This window comes from Penicillium manginii (genome assembly GCF_028828005.1).
Source record: "Penicillium manginii strain IBT 31320 chromosome Unknown utg000002l:1.0-5564898.0:1.0-5567710.0, whole genome shotgun sequence".
NCBI classification, from domain to species: domain Eukaryota; kingdom Fungi; phylum Ascomycota; class Eurotiomycetes; order Eurotiales; family Aspergillaceae; genus Penicillium; species Penicillium manginii.
In genome coordinates, this window is record NW_026643103.1 from 2,189,158 (window position 1) to 2,214,550 (window position 25,393).

Below are 25,393 nucleotides of genomic sequence, written 5' to 3' on the forward strand. Positions count from 1 at the left end.
CCTAGCAATTAAGATCTACCCTTGGGCTCCGAATCAAGCCATGTCTACTCATCCGCGCAAGGATGGCCCAGAAGCCCTTGAGATGGAGAATGTGCCGGCTCCTCAGCCCGTATTTCTCGCAGAAAAGCTCCAGGGGGGCGATGAGGCTTTGGAAATTCTCCAGACTCAATTCGTGGAGTATACTCCCGAGGAAGAAAGGAAATTGAGATGGAAGATAGACTTGCGTTTGGTGACTATCATGTTGTTGGTCAATGGAATCCAATTCGTTGACAAGCTTGTGAGTATATGGTGCCAATCATCACGAATCCCTGAGGCTAACCTACGATCAGACGATCAGCTACGCGGCAACATATGGCATCATCACTGAGGCACATTTGGTGGGACAGGAATATAGTCTTCTCATAACCATTTTCTATATCGGCTATCTTGTAAGTGTCAAAAAGAGTTGGAATTTCCCGCTTCGCATTTCGTTTGATTTGTCAAATGTAATATTTCTGACCCATCGGTATATAGGTTGCCCAATACCCGACCAACTACCTCATGCAAAGGTTCCCGACTGGAAAATACTTGACCATCAACTTTATACTGTGGGGTATGTGCTCACAAATAATAGCAAGTGTGGACTTTATTCTGATGAATCATCCAAAGGTGTCGTTCTCGCAGCTACTGGTAGCGCTACGAACTTCTCCTCGCTAGCAGCAGCTCGATTTTTCTTAGGTGTTTTCGAGTCATGCTTGAATCCCGGTTTTGTTTTGATCTCCTCCTCTTGGTGGAAGCGTGAAGAACAGGCTTCCCGTATCGGTCTTTGGTATAGTGCAAATGGGCTTGCCTCAATTCCAGCGGGTGTTCTTTTCTGGGGCATTGCACACATCGATGTAAGTCTGACTCATTTTCCTCACTGTAGATCAATATATTAATCCAAATCATAGGTCGATAACATGTTCCCCTACCAGTGGATGTTCATTATATTTGGCGCACTGACCGTACTAGTCGGTGCCGGTCTTTGGTGGCTGCTTCCTGATAGCCCCATCAATTGCACATGGCTCAGCGAACGTGAACGAATCATTGCGGTGCAACGCCTCAAGGACAACAGGACCGGTGTCAAGAATAGCGAGCATAAGAAAGACCAGGTTATTGAGGCACTCACCGACTATCGCGTGTGGATGCTACTGCTCGCTGTCTTCTGTCACAATATGACAAACAGCTTGCAGACAAATTTCACCGGAATTATTATCAAAGGATTTGGATACTCCACATACCAAGCTGTTCTGTTGCAAATTCCAGTCGGTGCCGTCATGGCGCTGTCGATCATTGTCATCGGCTTCTTCCTCTCATCCAAATATGGCCAGGGTAAACTGATTTTGACCATGGCATGCTGCTACATCCCAGGTATCATCGCATGTGGACTGCTCTACGGAATTCCCGTGAATTCTTCCACACTGGGGGCTCATCTAGCCGCCATATATTTGATCCCAATGGTTGCTGCGGCGGGAGGCCTGATGTATACTGTCTTGGCCTCCAACATTGCAGGATATACCAAGAAAACTGTTACAGGAACTTTGTTCTTTTCCGCATACTGCGTGGCAAATATCATTTCGCCACAGACCTTTCTCTCATCTGAAGCACCCAAGTATACCACTGGTGTTTTTGTGACCCTGGCTGCTTTTATCGTCAACATGATCCTTTTCTCGATACTATATATCGTTTACAACAGAGATAACGCAGCCAGGATCCGTGAGAACGAATCTGCTGGGAATATGGATGAAGCGAGCGATCTAGCCAATGCCTTTTCCGATCTGACAGACCGACAAAACAGAATGTTGCTCTACAGAGTCTAAGCAAAGGACCGAAAACTAGGGGTTCAGAATCACAAATTTCTTGAATTGGCGTGAGATATAACAACTTGAATTTTAAGCAATCATTACCGGTCTCCCGGACAAAGCAGTGTCTGGATAATGATTTGCATCTAGCCGTTGATCTTCATCAAACAAAGCCACATTATCTCGTTCAAATCTCAGGCTCTCTCTTGTCGACGCCGGTAGCTCAAAGTGCTTAGTGATGTCCATATAGTCTTTGAGGTCTTGTCCATAAGGCTCATTTAATATGTTTACTGTCGCAGGTGGGCTAACAGACTGTGAGATGGGTTCAAGTTCTATGCCAAATGTTAGTCATGTAGATCCTAGCTTAGCTTGGCAATGGCTTGAAAAAATGTGTTTACCTGGACTGAAGCTAGATTCAAGTAAAAGATGAGGCTGCCCTTGGCGATCACCATCCTCTCCTTTCTCCCCTTTGCTGCGGAGATCCCATCGCCGTTTCGAAGGGGGCGGAATGAACTCCTTGACGGGCTTCTCAGCGCCGTTGTACCGACCCCGGGAAGCGATGCCGGCACCCCAACGAAGTCGAATTTCATAACCTTCGCATGCGAGTCCTCGTGTAATACATTTTTGACAACCGGGTCGAGCTTCGTCGCACTGAATGCGTTTCTTTTTGCAGGTCCAACAACCTCTGTGAGAGCGGTGGCGGGAGCTGGCCGTGTCTTTTCTCTTATTATCTGAGGACGCCATCGTTGGAAGATGCAGGGAAAGGAATGAACGGAATTCTGGTGCGACCGAAGGTTCGATCACTCATGCTGTTCATATAGGTTTCTTTGCGAGTATAGCACCACGAGTTGCACGGGCGCTGATTGGTGAATCAATCTTCTCAAATGTAGAACAAATAACGCGCTCTAGTCCTTCTTAGGGAATGCGTCCCGGATCAGCTGCAATGGACAAGAATTATATTTGGCCCTCAAATTCCCTCGCAATCATCAAATATTTTGGAGTTGATTTGACTTGACCTCTTCTCTCCTTTCCCCCGTCACGTTATATCCCCGGTTGGTCCGTGTTGAGCTTCCTCCCCCCAGAGTGGAGACATCAGCAACCTTTTTTGCCTCAACCCCTTTTTGGTAGGTACAAGCAAGCGCTATCGGTCGCCAAAACGGCCCACCGTTGACATACAGATTAGGCATATGTTTTGTGTCATATCCTACACTGGGGTACCTTGATATTCCAGGCTAAATTGAATCGGGTAGGTCAAAACGCATCTGAGCCTCCCGAGCCGAAGCGCAAACTTTCTTTTCGCCTGCAACTACCGTGAAGATGGAATATTGTGTGGGACTCGCCACATCGGAAACCGCGAATTGAACCGTGGATGTGCCGGTGTGTCAAAGATTCGGGAGAAACAGCCATTCGCGCTCCATGGGGTTTCTCCACGGGGAACCCGGCCTTCGCGACGAGATCCATCGATGCCGGAGATCGTCATCTTGGATGATTTCATTCAAGAATATGCACCGCCAGGTACCCGCATCTACCTTCCCCTCTAGGAAGATCCAGCCTGCGCAGAGCTTTGGTGGAGATATTTGTCGTGGATGTGCAGAAGAAATGCCGATGCCTGTTTCGCCGAATCTCCAAGACGTAACCAGGTTCTCGCAGCGCCAAGTGGGCCACTCTCGGTGAAGTCAGGGCCAGCTTCGAGGGGTAGGGCCACACAACCCGAGACCCGTGGGGTTCCCCAGGAAAAAATAACGAGAAACCCCCGGGTCGTTGGGGAATGGGGTAGAATATCCCCGCCGTCTATTATCATATATCCTTCTCCGGCAATCTCGATCGTGAACGTTCAGACCGCACATTCTTGTTGGATCCAAACTTTCGACGAGAATACCCGATCACGCCCTATATCGACATACGGAAATGACCCCCATCTATCTTCTTTGAGACGCTTCACATCGTTAAATTCGACCTAGTTATGGACGTGGATTCCGAAACCTGGAAACCGACTGAGCAACAAATCCAAGATGCACAAGATCTTGCAGAATTCGGCCATGGCCAGACTCTCGAACGAAAGTTCAACCTCTGGAGCATGCTAGCCCTCGCATTCTGCGTTCTGGGAACTTGGTCAACCTTCGCACAAGATCTTTCTGACGGCCTCATCAATGGCGGCCCTGTCTCCATCCTCTGGGGCCTTGCCTTGGTGACATTCTGCAACACTTGTGTGGCAATTTCTCTAGGAGAAATTTGCAGCAGCATGCCAACAGCTTTGGGCCAGGCTTATTGGATCTATCGCTTATGGAGCACTCCCTTGGGTCGATTTGCCTCCTACATTTGCGCGTGGATCAATGTCTTTGGGTGGTGGACTCTTGCCGCATCCCAAGTCGCTTTCATGACGAACTTCATTCTTGGCATGAAAGTGATGTTCGATGAGGATTGGACCGGCGCATCTCAGGGCTGGTTGGAGTTTGTTGTCTATATTGGATGCGTCTTTATTCTTACTTTGATCAATGTATTGGGATGTCGGCGAGACAAGTTCCTCCCCTGGCTCAATAATTTCGTCGGAGTGTGGTTCTTTGGGCTATTCTTCGTCTTCTGCCTTGCCCTTCTCATTTCCGTCGGTATCAAAAGAGGCTTGTCTTTTCAGCCTGCTTCTTTTGTCTTCGGAAAGTGGATCAATGAGACAGGCTGGTCGGATGGAGTTGTGTGGTTTATGGGACTGGTTCAAGCAGCGTACGTACAGACATCCTTCTTTCCTTTCTGGCTATCACACCGGACTAACTGAATCAAACAGCTATGGTCTCACTGCATTCGATGCCGTCATCCACATGGTGGAGGAGATCCCTGCCCCACGAAAGAATGCCCCTAAGGTCATCTATCTAGCCGTCGTCTCGGGTGCAATTAGTGGATTTATCTTGATGATGGTCTGTCTGTTTTGTATCCAGGAGGTGAGAAGCGTCATTGACGCACCGAGTGGTTTACCGTTCATGTCACTGGTTCAGGAAACCGTGGGCCTGAACGGAGCTGCTGTCCTCATCGCACTTTTCATTATGAACGGGCTTGGCCAGAGTGTTAGTATTGTGACTACTGCTTCTCGCCTTACATGGGGATTTGCGCGTGACGGTGGCCTGCCGTTCAGCCGATACCTTTGCCATGTTGACCCCATCTGGAAAGCTCCCGTCCGCGCTCTCTGGTTCCAAGGAGTCTTAATCGCTCTGGTTGGCATTCTTTTCCTTTTTGCCGAGACAGTCTTGAATGCGATTCTGAGCGTTAGCACCATCGCCTTGACGATTTCCTATGGTTTGCCCATTCTCACCGTGCTGGTGGTTGGTCGCGATAAGCTTCCGCCAGGAGGAGAATTTCATCTTGGAAAGCTGGGTGTCCCGGCTTATTGTGTCAGTCTGGTTTACTGCGCCATTACCTCGGTCTTCTTCTTCTTCCCATCCGCTCCGAACCCGAAAGGTGGAGATATGAACTACGCCATCGCTGTCTTTGGCGTGATGCTGGTGATTGCCATGTCATTCTGGTTTATCCAGGGTAGTCGAACTTACCTAAACACCGAGGAGTCTTCGATTGCGATGATCATCCAGGCAACGGAGGCAGCGAACAACGAGGTTCCAATTCCCGAGGCGAAGAAGGATAAACGTTAAATACGGGCTGGTGATACTAGCCGTCATTCATTTTGAAGATTCGTGAAAGAGCGAAGCTTCCGGAATCTATTCAAGGGGGATTGGTTCAATGTAGCTCCGGGATACTGGTAGGTATCAGCGGTTAGCTTCTGCGGGTCCAGTTGGAAATTTTGTCGTGGTATATGCACATAGAGTACATAGATTGGGAGATCAGGAATGTACATAGACAACTTGAAATTTTATCTACTGCGCTCCATACTAGTAGCCACAGTCGACCCAGTGTTTCCTACCTAGGTAGTAGTATACAATCTCCTCATTTCAGCCATTCTACCCCCAAGGGCTCTAAAACACGCCTTACACAAAGAAATAATTCAATAAACAAGGCAACTTCTACTAAAACACAAAAATAAAAAGGACAAAGAGCAAAGACATTCACAACTTCAAGTTGATTGAAGTAACCTCGGAACTTAAAGGCAGAACACCTCGGTTGGCCGCAAACCCCCCCAAAGAAAGAGAGTAACCGGAATATTGTAGAAGTACTAGTAGCATACTACATAGGGCTAGCCCTGGAAAGAGCACGATATCTACCCAGTAATACCTAGGTACTAGTTCTAATACTATTAGTTTAGTCCTAAACGGTACCACTGCCAGTGGTACTAATATACTATACTTTATCAAATTATACTAGCTATGCAAGCGGTATCTAATGATTCTAGTAGTCCACTGGCAGATTTGAATTTTGGGGCCATCAGACCCCGTAACAAGTTATCAAAGCGGCAATCGGCTGCCTAGCCAAACTTGAAGGTGCCCAGGCGAATACTAGTAGGAAGAAAACCAACCAAAAATCAACCCCACAGCCAACTACACTGACAATCCCAAACTCTCTCTACCGTTCTGAAATACAATGGCTACTTCACTTCACCTTTTCTCCAACCTGCCTACGGAGTTGCACCTCATGATATGGGAAGAGGCACTGGGCAACGAATGGGGCTACACCACAAATCAATCGACAAAAGATTGGTCAGGCGTGCCTTGAAGCTCATTGGGCCATAGAAAGAAGCTCTACTAAATTCAAAGGGCTTGGCTGGCTGAAATTCGATCGGCATCTCTTCTGCCTCGACGACCTTGAGTTAGCTACAGGCTGATGACATATCTTCTTAACCGCTACGGACTGGCACCTCATATTGAGCATATGCTCATAAACCCCAGGGATTGGGGTTGAGCTGTGAGGACTATGATACGCATATCCCGCGAATTCAGGTCAATTCGATCTATGGTCGTTGTTGGGCCGTGGTTCACTCCACCACATAGGACAGGGCCGTTTGGCATCAATCAAGACCTAGCTCCCGCCGTGGACAACGACTGGGGGCATGTGATTTGCAAAATCGCCCGGGGAGATCAATCTTGGCCCCCTCCTCCACGCGATTCAGAATCGGTGACGAGAGAGTGAAGCCCAGCTCGCACAGTACAAAATGATACTCAATCAAGATATAGATAGGCCACCGGATCCATTGCCATTTACCCTGCGCCTAAATTGACCACTGTTCGTGGCGCTTCCGAGAATGGATAAATGTGATGGAAGATTTTTGTAAAGAGTCTGTCGCACCGCATCCACCTGCATTTTTCTTGAGAAGTCGGGAAGAAATTCGCAACCCCCCTCACCATCAATTCCCTTTAAGTGGGTCGTGTTGATACCTGAACAAGTACAAACTAGGCAGCGAAGAAATTGGTACACAAGACAAAATTAGAAAATTTCCAGAAGAGTCTTTTTTATTTGAAACGATATACCAGTAATTTACATATAGTCAATCTAGAGCTTCGACTTCATATTGACGTGGATAGCCTTCACGGAAGAGTAGGCATCCAAGCCAGCCTCGCCGAGCTCGCGGCCAATACCACTCTGCTTAACACCACCGAACGGAATACGCCAGTCACTATCATTGCTGGAGTTGATCCAGACCATACCAGCCTGAATCTGCTTCGCAACACGGTGAGCGCGAGTGAGGTTGGTGGTGAAGATGGCGCTGCCCAGGCCATATGTAGTGTCATTGGCCATCTGAACAGCCTCATCCTCAGTGCTGAAGCGGGCAATGACGCAGAAAGGACCGAAGACCTCCTCTTGGTAGATGCGCATCTTGGGATCAACGTCCGTGAAGACAGTTGGCTCGAAGAAGAAGCCCTTGCCATTACCAACACCCTTGAAGGGCTTGCCGCCGACTGCAAGAGTAGCCTTCTCCGACTTGCCGATGTCAACGTAGGACATAATGCGCTCGTATTGGGCCTGGGTCACCTGGGGGCCTTGGAAAGTCGACTCATCGAAGGGATCGCCGACCTTGGAGACATTCTTGATCTGGGCCTTGAATGCTGCGAGGAATTTGTCGTAGATCTTATCCTGAACGAGGATTCGCGATGTCGCTGTGCAGATTTGACCTTGGTTGTACATGATTCCGATGTGTGCCCACTCGACGGCCTGCTCGAGATCCGCATCATTGAAGACGACCAGAGGACTCTTACCACCGGTTTCAAGAGTGATGTTCTTCAGGTTCACACTAGCCATCTTCATAATGTGCTTGGCGGTAGCGGTGCTGCCAGTAAATGCGATCTTATCCACATCCAGATGCGAAGCAAGGGCCGCACCTGCAACGGCACCGTGGCCGTTGACAATATTCACGACGCCGGGAGGAAAACCAGCTTCCACGAGGAGATTGGCGAAGAACAGGATTGAGAGAGGGGTCTGCTCGGCAGGCTTCAGGACGACGGTATTACCGCAAGCAAGAGCGGGACCAAGCTTCCAGGCCGCCATGGAGAGAGGGAAGTTCCATCTGGGACTGTCAGCTTCTATCTGGTATTGGAATCTCGCTGAGTTGAAGAGGCTTACGGGATGATTTGACCGCAAACACCGACTGGCTCGCGCACGGTGTAGGCAAATTTGTCTGGGGTAGTACCAATGACCTGTCCAAAGATCTTGTCGGCGTAACCGCTATAGTAGCGGATAGTCTCGGCAGTCTCGGTCAAGTCATCGTCGCGGGAAACAGTATAAGGCTTTCCGTTGTCGCAGGTCTCGATTGTCGCAAGGATCTCGCGGTTGTCCTCAATGAGCTGCGCCAGGCGGTTCATCAACTTACCACGCTCAACACCAGGGAGATCCCTCCAAGTTGGGTTGTTGAGTGCGGCGCGTGCAGCCTTAACGGCGGTGTCGACATCCTTCTCGGAAGCCGCATAGACAGAGGTGATCTCTTCGGCAGTCCTATAGGCAAGCAGAAAGTTAGCAGTGTTGGGATTTTTGAATGCGAGACGGATATCGAGTTCACATACGCAGGGTTGATGCTGGCAATCTTTTCGCCTGTTGACGACTTCACCCATTGATTGTTGATGAACAAACCGGTGGGCTGGGTCCAGACACGACCGTTAGGTGCCGTACACTGCACAGATAATGAAGCCATTGTGTGATTGAGAAGATGCTTGATGAATCTTCCAAAGATTTGACTTGAGGGGAAAGAACAGGCGATCTAACACAGCTGGGGTCAGTTCTTAAAATCCACTTGAATCCCACTTCAACTCCACGCTGTAGCTACATCACCGATAGGCGACATTGATAAGAGATTCGGCACTACATGCCCAAAGGAGAAGGTCGAATGGCCCCGCCTTGCAAGTGTCTGGAGAAGAAGACCCACACGGCATCTCCAGACGATCAAATTCGATGCCGACTCGGGGCACGGGGCTGTACGGGGAGGCTAAACCTAATGAGGGAGGTCCACGCAACCAACCAGACAGCGGGAGACCGAGGAGGTCCTGCAGGATGACAAACTCAGTTAGATCCCCAGATGGGATGGTAGAAGCTGGGTTTTTTGTTGTAGAGAGTTAAGAAAGCTGCATGATATTACCAGTATTAAAATATTGCCTTACCTTATAGCTAGTCAAATATATCATGATCTATCTCAGAATGTGCTTATTCTAACTAAAGGATTCACGTGCCCGCCATGTGGCAACCGCCCGTCACGTGGTTTCCCCGCGAAACGATAAGCTTGACTGCACCACCTTGGCAGTTACACACACATAAACACACGGACAATAATGTAGTGGAATTAGTCTATAGCTATTGGTCTAGAGTATGCAATAGGGTCAACCTGCCCTATCGGCGTAAGTAGCCTGTCGCCCCTGCATGACACACGGATCCTCTCTGGTAATTGGCCACCACTTCCGCCAAAATGTCAGTTTACGCAAGAGATATTGCCTGACAGGAATGGAAGAAACATGCAGCAGAAATGACCTTCACCTTCTCCAGTCTTTTGCCAAACTGAGCCAGATCCACTCGCCTACCGTCGGGAAGAGTCGCGAGATACGCGCGATCCAGCCAGATGTTCCTGGTCTACCTAATCGGGTAGGTACATGCGGATATCTATGGATCTGGTTCAAAGTGCCACTGACTATATAAGGGTCCGCCATGGGCGAACTTCATAGTTCTCCAGCTTCTCAAGTTCTTCTCATACAATAACCTACACCATGGCTTCTGCCCCTGATACCACTTCCATCCCGGGTTACACCATCTTCCGGGGGGGAGACTATGACAGCGTTGCTGCCGCTGCCATGCTTCCCCAGGGCACTCCCCACCCCCTCGGTATGTGATAAGATAAGAAAAAAAAATATTCCATGATTATTTTCAGCAGGACTAACATTGAACCCCACAGATCAACTCTCCATTAAGGAAATCCCCGAGGTCGCGAAGATTGTCCGTGACTACATCAACCCTAAGACCGTCAAGTTCAACTGCATCACCCTCCGTGAGCCCCGCAAGGCCGAATATGCTGCCTTCAAGGCTGGCAAGATCCCCGCCCCGGATCGCCGCGGATTCGCTATTATCATTGTCCGCGAGACTGAGCAAGTTGCTGAGGTCGTTGTCAACCTGAAGACCCACAAGGTCGAAGAATACAAGGAAATCACAAATGCTATGCCCACTCTCACTCTGGAGGATCTCGATGTTATGGAGCGCATTGCCCGCAAGGATGCTCGCGTCATTCGTGCCTGTAACGAGATTGGCATCACTGATATGTCTAAGGTTTTCCTGGACGCCTGGGCCATTGGTATCGACGAGCGATGGGGCTACGACCGCCGCCTCCAGCAGGGTCTTGCCTACTACCGCAACTCCGAGTTCGACAACCAGTACGCTCACCCTCTGGATTTCAGCGTTGTTGCCGATACCGAGAAGGAAGAGGTCCTGAGTGTTGATGTGCGCCTCGTCAACGGCGAGCGCACTGCTCCTCCGCTGGAGGAGCACAACTTCCTCCCCGACTTTGTTGGCGACAAGTACAACCACGACCGCCTCAAGCCCATCGATATCACCCAGCCTGAGGGTGTCTCCTTCAAGGTCCGCGGTAACGAGCTGTCTTGGGCCAACTTCAAGATGCACATTGGCTTCAACTACCGCGAGGGTATCGTCATCTCCGATGTCCGCTCCCACGACATGTACGAGGATCGTGAGCGCACCCTGTTCAACCGTATCTCCGTTGTTGAGATGGTTGTCCCCTACGGCTGCCCCGAGAAACCTCATCACAAGAAGCACGCCTTCGATGTCGGCGAGTACGGTTCCGGTCTCATGACCAACTCCCTCAAGCTGGGTTGTGATTGCAAGGGTGCCATCCACTATATGGATGGTGTTATGTCCACTGGAAACGGCGAGGCCGCTGTCATCAAGAACGCCATTTGCATCCACGAAGAGGACAACGGTCTTCTGTACAAGCACACCGACTACCGTGATGGTACCGTCATCTCTGCCCGTGACCGTAAGCTCATCGTGTCTCAAATCATCACTGCCGCCAACTATGAGTACGGTTTCTACCATACCTTCACCCTGGACGGTACCTACAAGCTCGAGATGAAGCTCACTGGTATGCTCAACACCTACTGCATGCACCCCACCGAGACCGCCGCCCCCTACGGTACTCAAGTCGCTGCCGATATCACCGCCCACAACCACCAGCACATCTTCTCCCTCCGTGTAGACCCCGAGATCGACGGAGTCAACAACTCCGTTGTACAAAGCGACGCCGTCTCCTCCGACCACGCTGTCGGCTCCCCCGAAAACCCCTACGGCAACGCATTCCTCAGCAAGAAGACCCCCCCTCCGCACATCCCTCGAAGGCGCCGCCGACTACTGCTACGAGACCCAGCGCTCTTGGGACATTGTCAACCCCAACCGCATGAACGAGATCGCCAAGAAGCCCATCGGCTATAAGATCCTCAACAACAACTGCCCCCCTCTCCTCGCCAAGCCCGGCAGCACCGTCTACAACCGCGCTGCCTTCGCCCGCAAGCCCCTCTGGGTCACCCCCTACAAGGACTACGAGCTCTTCCCTGCTGGTGACTACGTCTGCCAGTCCACCGGTGAAGAGAACCACCCCCACAACTCCACTATCCTGGACTGGGCCAAGCGCAATGAGAACATCGAGAACACCGATATCGTCTGCTACATTCAGTTCGGTCTCACTCACTTCCCCCGCACAGAGGACTTCCCCATTATGCCCGCGGAGCCTGTCAGCGTTATGCTGCGTGCCTCTAACTTCTCCATCAAGAACCCCGGTCTCTGGGTGCCTCCTAGTGCCATCTGTGTGGACACCATGTCCAAGAATGCATTCGCGACTTCCTGCTGTGCGGCTAATGCCCCAGCAAGCTCGTCCAGACTGTAAATCTTAGCATTGACATTGGGTAATGGTGTTATGTGAAAAATTGTTCTTGGGTTTCAGCTTGCGATGATACACTGTATATAGCTATAAGTAAATTTCTGTTGATACGAAATATTTCTTTTTTATTTGAACCTTATTTCCAAAATCTTTCCTCTGGTATACAGCACTAGTCTGTAATTTATTGACGCCAAATTTGCTACTTAATGCTCACAGAGACTGAAATGACCCTCTTGAAACTTTTCGTTCTGCTTCGCAGATGCGAGACCACGCTCTTCCATAAGCTCGAGTCGGTACGTCTTAGCTTCTCCCAAAGACATGGTCGGACAATCGACCGTTTTAGTTTCGGCTTCATCGACTTTCTGCCTTTTAATAGGTGGTTCAGAGCTGTGACTCTCGGCAGAAGTCTCGGACTCCCTACTCTCTTTCCAATCCTCTTGTTGCGGTGGCACATTAGCAGAAGAAATAACGCGTCGATGTGGATCAATCAGAAATAAAGCAAGAATCTTGCGATGGCCGGGCTTGGACTGGTCCTCCAGCGAAAACGGAGACACGCAGTGCTGAAGCGTATTGGGGAAGGTGATCAGTCTACCTTCCTTGGAGACCACGCTGCCGAGATCCTGCGTTATCAGACAGGGATAGTTATTTTGCAAGTCGCTGGAATAACCATACACCTGTTGCATGAATTGGTGTTTGTCCTGTTCGTACTTGAGCTTGTCCATGTTGTTCATTCCGCGATGGCGGAAGGCGAGCGAGCTGGTGGTGATATTTTCGCTATCGTAGTAGTAGATTGCCGAAGCGGCGATGCGCTCGTTCTGCAAAATATAAGGTTAGATAGAGCTTTGGATATAGCTGCGGAAAGGAATAGAATAGACTCACAAGTTGGCCCTCGATATGCCAGCTTCCACCCTCATACTCTGGTTTATCAGGCGTCAATTCGATATTCGCCAACTTGACAATGACCTGCAGTCTGCGATCGGCAAAATCCGTTCGGAAATTGATGGGTTGGACCCGACGATTCTTCGAGTCTGGCTCGGGGATTTTGAACTCCCCGGGCTCAGGAAGTTTGACCTTGCGAGTGGCCTGGTATTCTTCATGTCGCTTCATAGTTTCTTCGTAGCGCTTCATATATTCGCCTTCGTCCTCGCCCTCATTTGGGTCATACTCTAACTCCTCTTCATCCCATTCCAGAAATTCATCATTTCCATAGCCTTCTTCCCATTCGACTTTACGGTACGGGATTCTCTGAGGGTGATTCTTTTCGCTAAGAGACGCCTCCCACAAGGGCACGGTTTGTGATATGATCTTTTCAACGGCTCGGTAGAGCGCGCGGTGCTTGACCGGGTGGGCGTTATTGATGTACGACAAAACTTGACACACCCCATCCTGCAAAAGGTCGATATCACATGGCATCCACTGGAATTTCTTGCTCAGCAACGGTAGGTCGAATGATTTTTTCCCGTGGCGCCGGCCACTAGAACTGGCCTCAGAATCGCTGTCCGGCGGAGTAGGAATGACTTCGCCTTCGCCGATATGATCAAGGCAATCTTCAAGACCAAGAATCTTATCCGGGAGGACTCGTGTCTTGCCGTAGACAACCGGGAATAGGGATGGATGCACAAGGTCGAGGACCTTTCCCTCGGAGCCGGGGTGGTAGTCTTTCTGGTCCTCGGGAACATCTTCGAGAGGCTTCACTGCCTCCTTCAGAGCATCTTGAAGCTCTTTGGCAACGGCGGTATCCGATTTGATTACATTTTCAAAGACTTCGACGTATCCATCTTTCTCGAGAAAAGAAGTCTTCCACTGCAGCTCTTTGATAATCCAGTCCATCATCTTGGAAGTAACATCTTGCCCGCTTTGGGCGATTTCGTCGCGCCATTTGTTGGTGATGACCTCATCAAATACCTTTCGTTCCCAATCGGGCTTGTCGGTGATAGTATTCATTACTCGCATCATAATTATTTCTCTCTTGACAACAAGCTTGCTTGTAGAAGGGAAGAATAGAATGTTAATATAAAGGAGTGTGAAAAGGCTAATTTTCGTGATCAACGCACTCAAGTCTTTTATCTTTCAGATGATTCGGATCCAGCGCGTTGTAAAAGCCCTTAGTTATGTCGGTGAAGGTAATCCCTCTCCTTAAAAGCTCGCTAAACGAAATAGTACATCAGCATCATCGGGTATCTACAGGCCTGGACTGACGATCAGAACCAACTCAATACTAGTTTCATAATCCATTCGGCACCACCGCCGGCGGATATTATTGATGTTTGGCTGGATTATTTAGCATTCACCGGTGAATTTAATCCGAGGAAATTATGAATAAAACTCACAGCCGGTGCAGCATCCACGGGTACATTGAACCCGGGCATTTGGGTTTGAAACCATTCATAGGTAGGATCCATTGCTGAATATTGAAGCTCGGATGCTGCGATTTTACTGAAAGTTCGCATATTGCGATCGCGGTGGCTTTTATCTCAAGGTGTCTCAGATTAGCCACGCAGTGATCAGCCTTCCAGGGGCAAGCCAAGGAGTCCAGACCTCGGGAGGTTCACGAGATTCAGTTGGCGCGGGTGCCTGCCAAGAACCTTATGCCTTAGTGCCTTAGTGCCTCGTAACTCAGGTGTCTACTTTCTCTTTCAGCCGCAGCCCCACGTTTATCTTAGCCTCGTTACCCACTTCCCAGTCATACTTCACTTACCTTCATTCGGACCCCGCCTCTACTAGCTACTCTGCTCGTGACTCATCCAGTCATCCAGTCACGCATGCGTCACGGACTTGACTGGTACAAATATTCTCTCACATACCCAACGACACTTCCGATGTCACTGGAAAGTAACAAGCTGATCACCTTCATCAACAACAATGGAGAAAGTACGAAAAACCTTCTTCAATCCACTCGTCACCTCCAAGGCCAAGGTGATTGAGATTCTGGAGAATCTACCAGTCGGTTCAGCACACCCTTTCAGTCCGGAACAGATTCTTCTTTGTCGGTCGGAAAATGGAATCATTGAGATTGACACCTCGTCGTACCAAGAGGACTTCTTCTTCAATGCCGTCGACTTGGGTGAAATGGGGGAGATTCTTTTGACACGAATGGCCAAGTTCAATCAACTGAGTACGTTCTTCTCCCAATTAGTTTCCGAGAGAGAAAAAACCCCGATGCTAACCGTTACACAGAGATTTTCAAGGACTTCCAGATCATGCAAGCACCAGATACGACATTCAAGATCCCAATAGCCCCAGACCGCCAGATTACCCTTCTAGCAGTGTCTAAAAAATATCCAACGTACTGGGACTTTTGCTTCGTAGACGAATCATGCCACGCGTGTTGCTATAATGCGACGAACACCTTTAGCGGAATCACCCACAGCGGAGATATTATCAGAGACAACGACCTCCTCCACTATGCTCAGATCAACAAGGAGTTGCCTGCGGAGAAAGAAATATGCTTTTTCATATCTGGCTATCAGAACACTCATATCTCGCGTTTCGTGGGGACGTACCCCGCAATGCTTGTTGCAGACCATGAGGATAAGGTATGTTCAGAGACCGCGTGCTACGTACTTATGATCGACTGGCCAGCTGACCGTTAAACAACAGATCCTTTACATCATTCCAGTTCCTCTGGATGCAGCAACAATCGGGGATGCGACGATCTGCTGTCCAATGGTAATCAAACGGGATGGAGATTCGTTGGTCTGCTCGATACTGCCAACAGCAACCACCGACCGAAACATGCACTGCTCTGGGAATAGATTGGATAGCCCTGCCTTCCCGGAAGCCATCCAGCGCGCCAACTTTACCATATCCGAAAAGGAGACAAGAAAACGATGTGAGTCTGACACGGATCAACCTATCAGAACTTCAAAAAGAAGGAAATTTACAGAAACAGACCCGATAGAAGATTTGGCCGAGGCGGATCAAACAACGGTTTCAAAATGCATGGACAATATCGACAACCACAGGAATGCAGTTTTGACTACCCATTCGGCCATCATCCCCTCATTCATCGACCAAAGAGAAGCCCAGATCATACGATTCGGCACGGGTCTCGAATTTGAGTCGTCCAGCAACGAGCCATTGGCACAAGCCAAATCTTCCAGTGTCATCCTCCCATGCATTTTTGGCTCCGAGCTGCAAGGTCCGGTCCTACTGGCCACCGGAACAGTTCCTTCAAACGTTCCATTTGACAAGGACAGCTCCCTTCAAGATTACTACAAACAGCTGAAAAGCGCCGTGGTGATTGTTGACGACAAAATGACAGACAACGCCCGCAACCTCGCGTCGCAGTACCGAATCAACGCGCTCTTCATAGTACAGCTCAATCATGAAACAGAGCCTACGGATTCAGGTAGTGTTGTTTCGTTGCTGGATTCGGCGAACATAAATGCAGTAACGGCGCTTGCAGGACCGCAATCTTTGGTCTTAGTTCAAATATCTGAGAAGTTTTACTTCTACCGAGGCATTGCCAACCGCGAGCACCTTGACACATCGAGGCTGGAGTTTGGCACCGAGTTGACGTCTCTACTTCACACAGTCGGAATGGAATCGATACTCGACCCCCGGGTTGCGCGGATAGTCCGACTGGACCAGGAAAATTCAATCCTTCTCCCCGCGTCCGGCCAATCCGTTCAGCCTCAGGCTCTGCAAAAGGTACTGGAAGAGATATCGCTCGAGCAGATCGAAAGCCTGGGTCAAGATATCCTAGCTGCCGTGCCACAGCTCCAGGTACTTCTGAACCAGAAAGAGTTGCAAGAGCTTTCCAAGTCTCTTATAACTACACTATCCGCCAAGATCAGCAGTGCAGCTTCTCCTTTGAAAGAGAAATATGTTCGCTTTTTGACAACCGAATACAATGCCGAAAATCGAAACTCAGTGTTGATGAAGGGCAAGCTGCTCGGAGAGCTAAGAAAGATTACAAAGGATGTGCAAAATACTCTCGAGCCGATCATTTCTTGCTTGGCTAATATGATATCGTCCCAAACGACTTCCAAGCGAACACACGACTTGAAACGACTTGTCCGCCAAACGACGATCCAGAATAATGTCGAAGCTGCGAAGTACATGACCTTTGACACTCTTTCCGAATATCTCGAGACGTATGCAGAGGACATGGGCGTTATGCTGCTGAATATCGAGACGGCAACATTCCAAGAGCTACTGGGCAACCTGAAGAACAATACAATCAATGCTAGGTACGTGGCAAGCTTTTCAAGCACCCCCGTTCCCTCCCCAGAAGCTCCCCCTGCCCAAGTGATGAACGAAACTAACCATTTTCCTAGCCAATGCTGCGCTTTAGATTCTCGAATTCTCCACCTGCAAGGCTTAGACGCCGGAATAATCATCGAACACTCCCAATCAAAGCACGACGGCCCCCTTCAAAGCATAGCTGGAGTATCGCAACCTATCCTGGCTCTATCTCAACTAAACAAGAAATCAGGACAAGGATCAATGTTAGCATGGGTGTGTTGGGACGAATTCGTCAACCTCGAAAGCCCCTACAAGGTGCGCTGGATGGAAAAGTGCAACGAGCCACACATTGCCGCCCTGCGAATCATTATGAGAAGAACCTTGAGTCAAGCCGTCGCATCAAGAGCCTACAATCTTCATGAAAACTCCCCGGAAACAGGCACCCTTATGAGCTCCCTCTTGATGGCTTCCATGTCCAAGCTCGCAGCAATGCGCACCTCTCAGCCCACAGAAATAGTCGGTAAAGCCGAAGACACCGTTACCCGACTCATGCGTGGGCTTTTCGGCAATCTCCTGACAATTGCCGGCTCCGGGCTCCGTCCTCTCAGCATGGTCTGGCAATTATTCGGTCAGCACCCTCAGTACGATGTCCCCGCCACAAGGGGCGACTGGGTCTGGTACGAGACAGTTGTCAACCTGTACCCATACACGGGGTGGCCGCTTGCTCAATTCCATGACAACCTAGAGAAACTCCTAGACAAAGTATTAATCCGCGTCGTGACCAAGAACGAGAATCTGGAACAGATCAAAGCCAGTCGCACAGAGGAAATGACGAGATTCCGCAAACTTCGCAACGTCCACCTCACCCATTCCCGAACAATATTAACGGTCTTCATGCGGATGCTCACAGCCGCCAACGACAAAGATCCCGAAATCGACATCGCCGCTGTTGCAACCCGTCTACTTGCACACATCCCTCAAACCCTCGAACGGGAATTCGAAAGTTATAAAAGAATGATCACCTACTTGAAAAATCTAGCAGAAGGAAAGCCAAGACATGCAGAATCCGACACCATCCCCATGAATCTATACACAACGCGCTCCGGCGCATTTGCAGAACTAAAGCGTCAAGTTCGCGAGGCATGCAAACAGAAAGACTGGGATCAAGTCAAGAAATCCTGCCAGGATATTTTAACGAAGCGAAGCGAAATTGCCACACTCTGGAGCGTCGCGCCTGATTCGGTCAAGGTGCACAACATCAACGCATACCAGGCTCTACTGGCGGCGGATTTCAACGAAGATGAAAAGGAAGAAATTGCGAGTACAAACCAGAGGATCGCGAGACAGATTGCCGGAGATGCGGAGATCGATCTTGTTCCGTGGCGTGTTGGGAAGAAGGGTCAGTATGGAGATATTGAGCCACTGGATGAGAGTGTTGTTCAAGAAATCTTGACCGGGGAAGCAGCTATGAGCGGTCAAGAAGGAGAAGATATTGATGAGGCAACGGAAAAGGTCGCAGAAAAGGAAGTCGTGAACCTCGGGGATCAATTCGCTCAGTTCCAGAAGTCTCTCAACCCGGATTTCATCCTGAAAATGCAACAAGAGTTCTCTGTCGAAGCAGTGTGCGAGGTTATCATGATTCCTGTTTCCGCGATGCGTGTTTTCGTCAGCGCGCTGAATCCAGAATTCGAGTGGGCGGAGTTTGGGACCAATTTCCAAGGTGTTGTCTTGGATTTGGTGAGGAACCGGTCTGGTCGGGAAGAAAGTCGACCGGTTAGAAAGCTGTTGCGACTTGAGAAGGGCCTGTTGAATGTATAGGGCTCATTCTCATTTTGCTTATGAGAGGGACAGATACCAGGCGTTTTCAATTTATTGAAGACATTCAGACAGAGAGCAATGAAAGAGAAGTTTTTATTTCCGTTTACCTGAACAACCAACTATAGGGTTCACGCATAATTTGAGGCTTCGAAATCGCGGTCAAGACCATGATAGTAGGTACTGTAAATGCTTTCCACTTTTCATGACTCATCTTTGTTCATGGGCATCTATATACAGGAAAGCCCGAAGCGGTACGAGGTCGAGGTATTTGGGAGATTCCCTCCAGTCGACAGGGACAGGGTCGTACAATACGTCACGGTCTAGTTCGGAACATCAGAAACGATAAAGGCAGACCACTTTTTGAGTCCCGAGCTCCTCGAATGCCATTGGCAACTAACCAAGATTCTACAAGCATCTGGAATGCCAAGTCGGAAACTCAGTTTTCGACCGTTGAGGAGGCGCAAAGGCATGTAAGCCAAACTCGTCTAATGACGCAAGCAAGTACATAGGTACGCGCTCGGTACTTCGACTACTCTGCCCAGGGCAAACTCACCAGGTAACTCATTGCCAAGAATGAGCTGAACAATTCCACGCTTGGCAGAGAGGGGTCTGAATGTCGATCGCCCAGAGCGGGACGCCTGAAAAAGACCAAGGTCAAGGCCAAAACCAAAACCAAAACCGAAGCCAAAAGCTAATCACAACCCCGATCTTGACGGGTAAATACCTAATTAAACATAAGCCGCAATGCGAGCTTTAATTTTGCTACTGCTTGGGCTTGGGGCCGCAATATCTACAGTCAAAGCAGACTCGGATTCAACTTGCTACTGGCCGAATGGAAAAGAGACCGGCGATAAATATTCGCAATGTCCTGGGAGCAAGAACTGCTGCGTTAATGGAGAGGCTTGTCTCTCGAATGGACTCTGTTTTCGCCCCAAGGATATGACACTTTACAGAGGTGGATGCTCAGATTCATCATGGCCTTCGGAATGTACCGGTGCATGTTTCAGTGAGTAGAGTCGCTGGAAGCTGGAAGCTGGACTTATCTTAGGCTCAGAGCCCCTTTCCTAACAAGTCTTCAATCTCCAGACATGCAAACCAGATACGCCAACATGTGGCGTTGTGACGAGAGCCAGAAATACAACTTCACCTGCGGCATCTTAGGCGAACCTTCGACTTGCGGCGATCCGAAAGACTATTACATCTGGGATGAGTCCGATTTGACGAATATCACGACGCCTCAGCTGGGCCTTTCAGTCTTAGCATCCGAATCAAATAATACGTCAACTTCGTCAAGCAATAAGAATGCTTTGGGGATTGGATTGGGGGTTGGCCTTGGTGTGCCTTTGGTTTTTGCAGGTGCTGCTCTGGTTTGGCTCTATTGCAGGATTCGGAATTTGCAGGATAGATTCAAGTTGTTGCAGGAGCAGCAACGCTTGGGGACACCTACGTCGAACTTGAAGTTCCAGGCCATGACGGAGCTTGATACGGGTGGGGTTTCGGGTTCTTCGGAGTTGCAGTCGAATCCGAGATCAGAGTTGCCTTCATAAAACTAGCCCGAGTGGAGTGGTCCTTCTAGTGTTACCTAGGTAGTATTACTAGCATAGCTACCGTCTGTATTATTAATTCGGCCCTAAATCTGCTACGGTACAGGCTCCAGGGCTCTCAAGCCAAAAAACTATTACTAGTAATACCTAGGTACAATATATCATGCCCGACTCCTTACAATAAAGCGTATATCGTGCCCAGCTAATTAGTAATGAGAAGATTTCGAATTAGAGCAATTGAGAAAGGTGAGCTAGTACTAGTAGATAACGATGATGAAGAGAGTAGATAACTTGAACAAAATGATCTAGAGATGGTAGTGCATCCCGCATGAAGACGCACAAACCTTGGAAGATCCATGGGAAGACTCTGACTATTTCAATCCAGCGACCAAGCCAAAACCAAGGCCAGAAAAAAAGAAACATACAAAAAAAGAGAATGGTGGTGTTCACCTAGCCCCATGAGTCTGTCCCAGACGGATCGAAATGAACTCCTCTTTAATAACACACATTCTGCAAGGGGAAGAGTTCGTCCAAAAAACTTCCGTTGTTGAGCCTAAAGTACAAAGATCGTAAATAGACTATAGGGCACTCGTCTACGCCCCGGTATGGGCGAGCATTTGGGTCGTCTGGCCATTCAGTTGGCTCACGAACCCAACAGACATCTATAATTTTGATGCTTTTCCCTTTAAAGGCACGATAGTCTTTCATAGTATCCTCTTCACCAAATTGAAGACCTGCCAACATGGTAATGGCCTTCTCATCAAGGACAAGACAAGCCATAGTTGATCCTATCATAGGACGAGGACAGTCCTTTTCATCCATAAGATTAAGCCCACGAAGTAATGACTTGAACTCCTCCCGAATACGATCATCTGAAGCACCTTCCAGGGCTTCTTTATCTTGGATCACATTAAGCTTAAAGCGGTGAGCTGCTTCGCTTATATAGGCTGGTAGGCTAAGACCTAGGTTGCGTTCAGTGACTTTCACTAGGTTTTCCATTGCCTGGGGTATTTTTTCAAGAGCTAAAGGGGAATATTCTGTAATAAACACCCAATAACCCCATGTAGGAATATGACATGAGACGTCGTCTGGATTTGTATCGAGCTCTTGGTCGCAGACAACCGCCAGTAATTTGCGCACTTCATCAAGTGATCTTTGATAGGCTAATCTTCTGGATAATGCAGGATCGGCTTCTGGGAGATCATCTAGTTCAAGCACTGGTCTGAATAGAATATTTGATGCTCCTTGCCCAAAAGAAAGTGGCCTAAACTCGCGATGGCTTGGGACTGGGCGAGTAGCGAGTGAGGGGTCTGGTGGGGTGGTTGGCGGGGGGCGCTGCCGGGGGGCCGTCCGCGGGTACTCATTGGTAGAGCGTAGTTTCCAGAGACTAGAAATTTGGAATAAAATTTGCCGAGGACTCTCCGGATACGATGGTACGTGAGGGACGATAGTCATAGAAGTGTGTTATGGGCAAATAATTGCTGACCAAGGAGGGATGGATGGAATGGATGAGATCCGAGATAGATGGATGACAATCGAGCAATGACCTGAGGGGCTATATACACGGTGGGCACGGGCTGACGCAGCAGTATGGCGCCTGAGCCCTCAGGCCTCAGCACTAATCACTACCCCCTGAGCAGGATTCACCTGAGCGGAGGTAGAAAAATAACATGATTCTGGAGTGGGTCAGTTTCAAGGGGTTATTAAATTTAGCCAATTAAGGCTGGCTTGGGGGGGGTTGGAGTGGCTTAGGGGATTCTAGAATCCGAATCGCGTTATTTTTCTACCTCCGCTCAGCTGTATGCCCGGCTATAGGTCATTCCTCCCATACTAATAGTCATCCATCTATTTGACTCATTTCATTCAATTCCACCATTCATACCCCCTTGGTCAGCAGAAACTACCATCCAATTGCGACCGTGCATTGACTGCAATTACTATCTACGGGTAGGTATTCTAAGCCCCATTGGTCACACCCACACAAACATAGTGGTCCGGCCATAATTCCGAGCAGTCGTTTTTCACCGCAGGATTATACTGGTGAAAATCAGCTGGCGTGATACCATTATGTATGGCAATAGCGTAACACCCATCGTCTTTAACAACTTTGTAAAACTTGGTGCAGTTCGAATCAATGCCAGATTGAGTGGGTGTTGGTGTTTCGACGCCGGTACTAGTTGGAGTGGGCTCGGTTGAAGTAGGATCAGGTTCATCGGCAGTTGTTTGGAACTCGCTTGCAACTGCAGTATTCGTCGAAGAGGACTCGGTAGTTGAGGTGGACAAAGTGGTACTGCCTATCTTGTGTGTTAAACGTGAATAGCAGATAGTAAAATACAAACATACCAGCATTCTTCAGAGAGACACAATAGCTGTATCCTTTCGATAATTTGCAGTTGTCACGTTTTAGACTCGGGTTCCATTTAACGAAATCATCAACGTTGATATCATAGAATTGAACAATCGAGCTGCAGCCGTTGACTATTTGGGTTATCTCATCACGACCAGCGTTGATGTATTCGATATACTTATCGCACTTGGATGATGACAGTGTCCCCGAGGCCCTTGGCATCGCGGTGTATTTTGGTCTAGTAGGAGTTGATGTTGAGCCCGGTCGGGAAGAAGACCTCGTCGAGGAAGCATTGGACTCTCCATATCCCCCGAACGGTACGGGAGATAGCGTAGCCCAGTCTCCGTAGCAGGTTGATGGCGATCCAGCTCCGGTACATTCACCTGTAGTTGCAATACTATTTGATTTTAGAAAGTTGGCCATTTGGTTCAAGAGAGTTATCATACCCGTAACCTGTGTAAGTGCTGATATCTCCCACTGCTTCAACACAATAGTTATCCCCAGGTATAATGTTCGAGCAATTTTCGTCTAGTCCCGGGTTCAGGAATTGGAAATCCCCTGATTTCAAGCTTGGAGATATTTTTGTGATTTTGTCACAGGTATCGCCTTTCTTTGCCACATAGTAATTAGCACAGTGAGTAATGGTTCCATTTGCAAGATTGCTTGGACGAGGTCTGTCATAGATTAGTTGACAGACTCGAGTTCGATGGGCTTGGCTACCTAGGTACTCACGCTTCTATTGTGGCCAGTGGGGCTGTATTACTAGCAGTGGCTGACACACTCGAATCATCAAGGGTCTGCCCAGGTGGGCTAATATACTGATCAGCCAACTTCGCAGGAAAATAATGCTGAAACTTACCTAACACATATTTGCATTCCTTCCTGCTGCTTCATGTTTGTACATAGTGCATTCAAATTCGGATTCCAGGCTTGGATCTGGGTTACTGTTACGTAGCCGGGTTGCGCGACCGCAATGGAGTGACAGGTATCATTCCCCTGGATGGTGTATATATCGCACGAGGGAGGCATGCAGAGTTTCGTGCCTGAAGAGGGAAAATCTCTACAATAGGCATTGAGTCTATTGTAAGAGATTAGAGAATATGTAGAGACGTTTTCTGCCTTGCAAATGCCGTTGCAGGTATCGTCTGCACGAATGGTGTACGTATCCAAACAAGATAATGCTGTAGATGATGCCGGTGCTGATGCTGAATAAGATGTTGAATAAGGATTCAGAGCTATTGGCGTTGCAGTTGAAGGAGCAAATCCTTTCTTCCCACAACTTGAGGTCAGGGAGGAAAATTCCTTCTCAAATTCGCCGCTGTGGGAAAAGCCCGAGCTTTGATCGAGTTGGAGGGTCCCCAGAAGACAATCAGAGCAGTTTTGCTGGTTTGTGAGCGTTGTTTCATTTTGCCATTCTCTCATCACATCATAGCAGAATTTTCGAGTTCCCCTATAGACATTCATCAGGATAAGAACCTAATATATTCGAGTTATTTAGGATGACTCACGGATCCAGTAAACATGTTTTATTGTATGTATCCATCAAAGTATCGATCCGCTGGGTTGCGGGATAAGAAGTATCTTCTATATCAATATAATTGCTAGATACTGGACATGCAGATTCTATCGTCTTCCGGGATTGAGTCAAAGATGTCCAACAGCCCGAAGTACAAATAGTGGACAAGTTCTGAGTGGACAAATCCATATATTCTGCCGCATAAGCAGGGAGGAGCCAGCTACACTCAACTGACTTGTTTAGTGCCTTTTTGCATGCTGTATCAAGGGTAGATATGTTTGTGTCGTATGAAAAGCCATTGGAAAATGTTTGCCCGTCCACAAGAAGTAGAAGGTAGAAGTTGAGCCATCCGTAAAGAGCACGCATTGTGTGAGGAAGACTGGTAATCGTCCTAGAAGATGGAAGAGAGTATTATACGTTGTGCGGAAGATCAAATACTTCAAATGAAGAGAGAGGGGCATTGGTAAATAGTGGCACCGTCAAAAATTTTGGCCCCTTTATGGTGAAACATCCTCCAGTGTAACTGTAGCAAGGATTGTTTCTTAACGGGCCTATATTGTGTTACATATCTAGATATTCTGGGATGAATTTAGGAGAGGAACTTGGACGTGAGCCATTTTTTGGGCTAAAAATTCTTTAATAACAATCTTCGCAATGCATTGGGCTCATTTTCATTACGATGTTGTCGTTGGTGGTGGTGCCGGCCTCGGTGGAGTTCGGAGGGTCTGCCTTGTCGCACCATATTGGGAGCGGCAAAAGGGAGAATACACCACTCATACCGGAAGACTTAATCAAAGGTTACCCGATAGCAGCTATCATCATCAATGTACGAAACGAAAATGAGGGATCTGCAGTTTAGACTAGTAT

At 48.6% G+C, this 25,393-nt stretch overlaps 10 protein-coding genes across 10 annotated transcripts; 5 read left to right on the top strand and 5 right to left on the bottom strand.

The window, feature by feature from the left end:
• Nucleotides 1-40: 40 nt before the first annotated feature.
• On the top strand, nt 41-1,838 carry N7533_002082 (uncharacterized protein; the record flags this gene model as incomplete). Its single annotated transcript, XM_057098732.1, has 5 exons — nt 41-277; nt 330-428; nt 514-592; nt 649-875; nt 930-1,838. The coding sequence occupies 5 exons, from the start codon at nt 41-43 to the stop codon at nt 1,836-1,838; spliced, it is 1,551 nt and encodes a 516-aa protein (XP_056963868.1).
• A 72-nt stretch (nt 1,839-1,910) lies between these two features.
• On the bottom strand, nt 1,911-2,564 carry N7533_002083 (Zn(II)2Cys6 transcription factor domain-containing protein; the record flags this gene model as incomplete). Its single annotated transcript, XM_057098733.1, has 2 exons — nt 1,911-2,152; nt 2,219-2,564. The coding sequence occupies 2 exons, from the start codon at nt 2,562-2,564 to the stop codon at nt 1,911-1,913; spliced, it is 588 nt and encodes a 195-aa protein (XP_056963869.1).
• A 1,219-nt stretch (nt 2,565-3,783) lies between these two features.
• N7533_002084 (uncharacterized protein) lies at nt 3,784-5,455 on the top strand (the record flags this gene model as incomplete). Its single annotated transcript, XM_057098734.1, has 2 exons — nt 3,784-4,538; nt 4,600-5,455. The coding sequence occupies 2 exons, from the start codon at nt 3,784-3,786 to the stop codon at nt 5,453-5,455; spliced, it is 1,611 nt and encodes a 536-aa protein (XP_056963870.1).
• Nucleotides 5,456-7,244: 1,789 nt separating this feature from the next.
• On the bottom strand, nt 7,245-8,877 carry N7533_002085 (uncharacterized protein; the record flags this gene model as incomplete). Its single annotated transcript, XM_057098735.1, has 3 exons — nt 7,245-8,256; nt 8,313-8,681; nt 8,750-8,877. 3 exons carry the CDS (start codon nt 8,875-8,877, stop codon nt 7,245-7,247), a joined length of 1,509 nt encoding a protein of 502 aa, XP_056963871.1.
• A 1,060-nt stretch (nt 8,878-9,937) lies between these two features.
• On the top strand, nt 9,938-12,117 carry N7533_002086 (peroxisomal copper amine oxidase; the record flags this gene model as incomplete). The annotated part of the gene is made up of 3 exons (XM_057098736.1): nt 9,938-10,052; nt 10,123-11,427; nt 11,573-12,117. The coding sequence occupies 3 exons, from the start codon at nt 9,938-9,940 to the stop codon at nt 12,115-12,117; spliced, it is 1,965 nt and encodes a 654-aa protein (XP_056963872.1).
• Nucleotides 12,118-12,314: 197 nt separating this feature from the next.
• Nucleotides 12,315-14,513, bottom strand: N7533_002087 (DUF4246 domain-containing protein; the record flags this gene model as incomplete). The annotated part of the gene is made up of 3 exons (XM_057098737.1): nt 12,315-12,926; nt 12,991-14,178; nt 14,442-14,513. 3 exons carry the CDS (start codon nt 14,511-14,513, stop codon nt 12,315-12,317), a joined length of 1,872 nt encoding a protein of 623 aa, XP_056963873.1.
• Nucleotides 14,514-14,973: 460 nt separating this feature from the next.
• On the top strand, nt 14,974-19,119 carry N7533_002088 (uncharacterized protein; the record flags this gene model as incomplete). The annotated part of the gene is made up of 5 exons (XM_057098738.1): nt 14,974-15,226; nt 15,289-15,647; nt 15,712-15,943; nt 16,004-17,306; nt 17,394-19,119. 5 exons carry the CDS (start codon nt 14,974-14,976, stop codon nt 19,117-19,119), a joined length of 3,873 nt encoding a protein of 1,290 aa, XP_056963874.1.
• A 1,109-nt stretch (nt 19,120-20,228) lies between these two features.
• On the top strand, nt 20,229-20,666 carry N7533_002089 (uncharacterized protein; the record flags this gene model as incomplete). The annotated part of the gene is made up of 1 exon (XM_057098739.1): nt 20,229-20,666. One exon carries the CDS (start codon nt 20,229-20,231, stop codon nt 20,664-20,666), a length of 438 nt encoding a protein of 145 aa, XP_056963875.1.
• A 492-nt stretch (nt 20,667-21,158) lies between these two features.
• On the bottom strand, nt 21,159-22,118 carry N7533_002090 (uncharacterized protein; the record flags this gene model as incomplete). Its single annotated transcript, XM_057098740.1, has 1 exon — nt 21,159-22,118. The coding sequence occupies one exon, from the start codon at nt 22,116-22,118 to the stop codon at nt 21,159-21,161; it is 960 nt and encodes a 319-aa protein (XP_056963876.1).
• A 501-nt stretch (nt 22,119-22,619) lies between these two features.
• N7533_002091 (LysM peptidoglycan-binding domain-containing protein) lies at nt 22,620-24,039 on the bottom strand (the record flags this gene model as incomplete). The annotated part of the gene is made up of 5 exons (XM_057098741.1): nt 22,620-22,957; nt 23,007-23,407; nt 23,457-23,684; nt 23,743-23,820; nt 23,870-24,039. The coding sequence occupies 5 exons, from the start codon at nt 24,037-24,039 to the stop codon at nt 22,620-22,622; spliced, it is 1,215 nt and encodes a 404-aa protein (XP_056963877.1).
• Nucleotides 24,040-25,393: the final 1,354 nt, after the last annotated feature.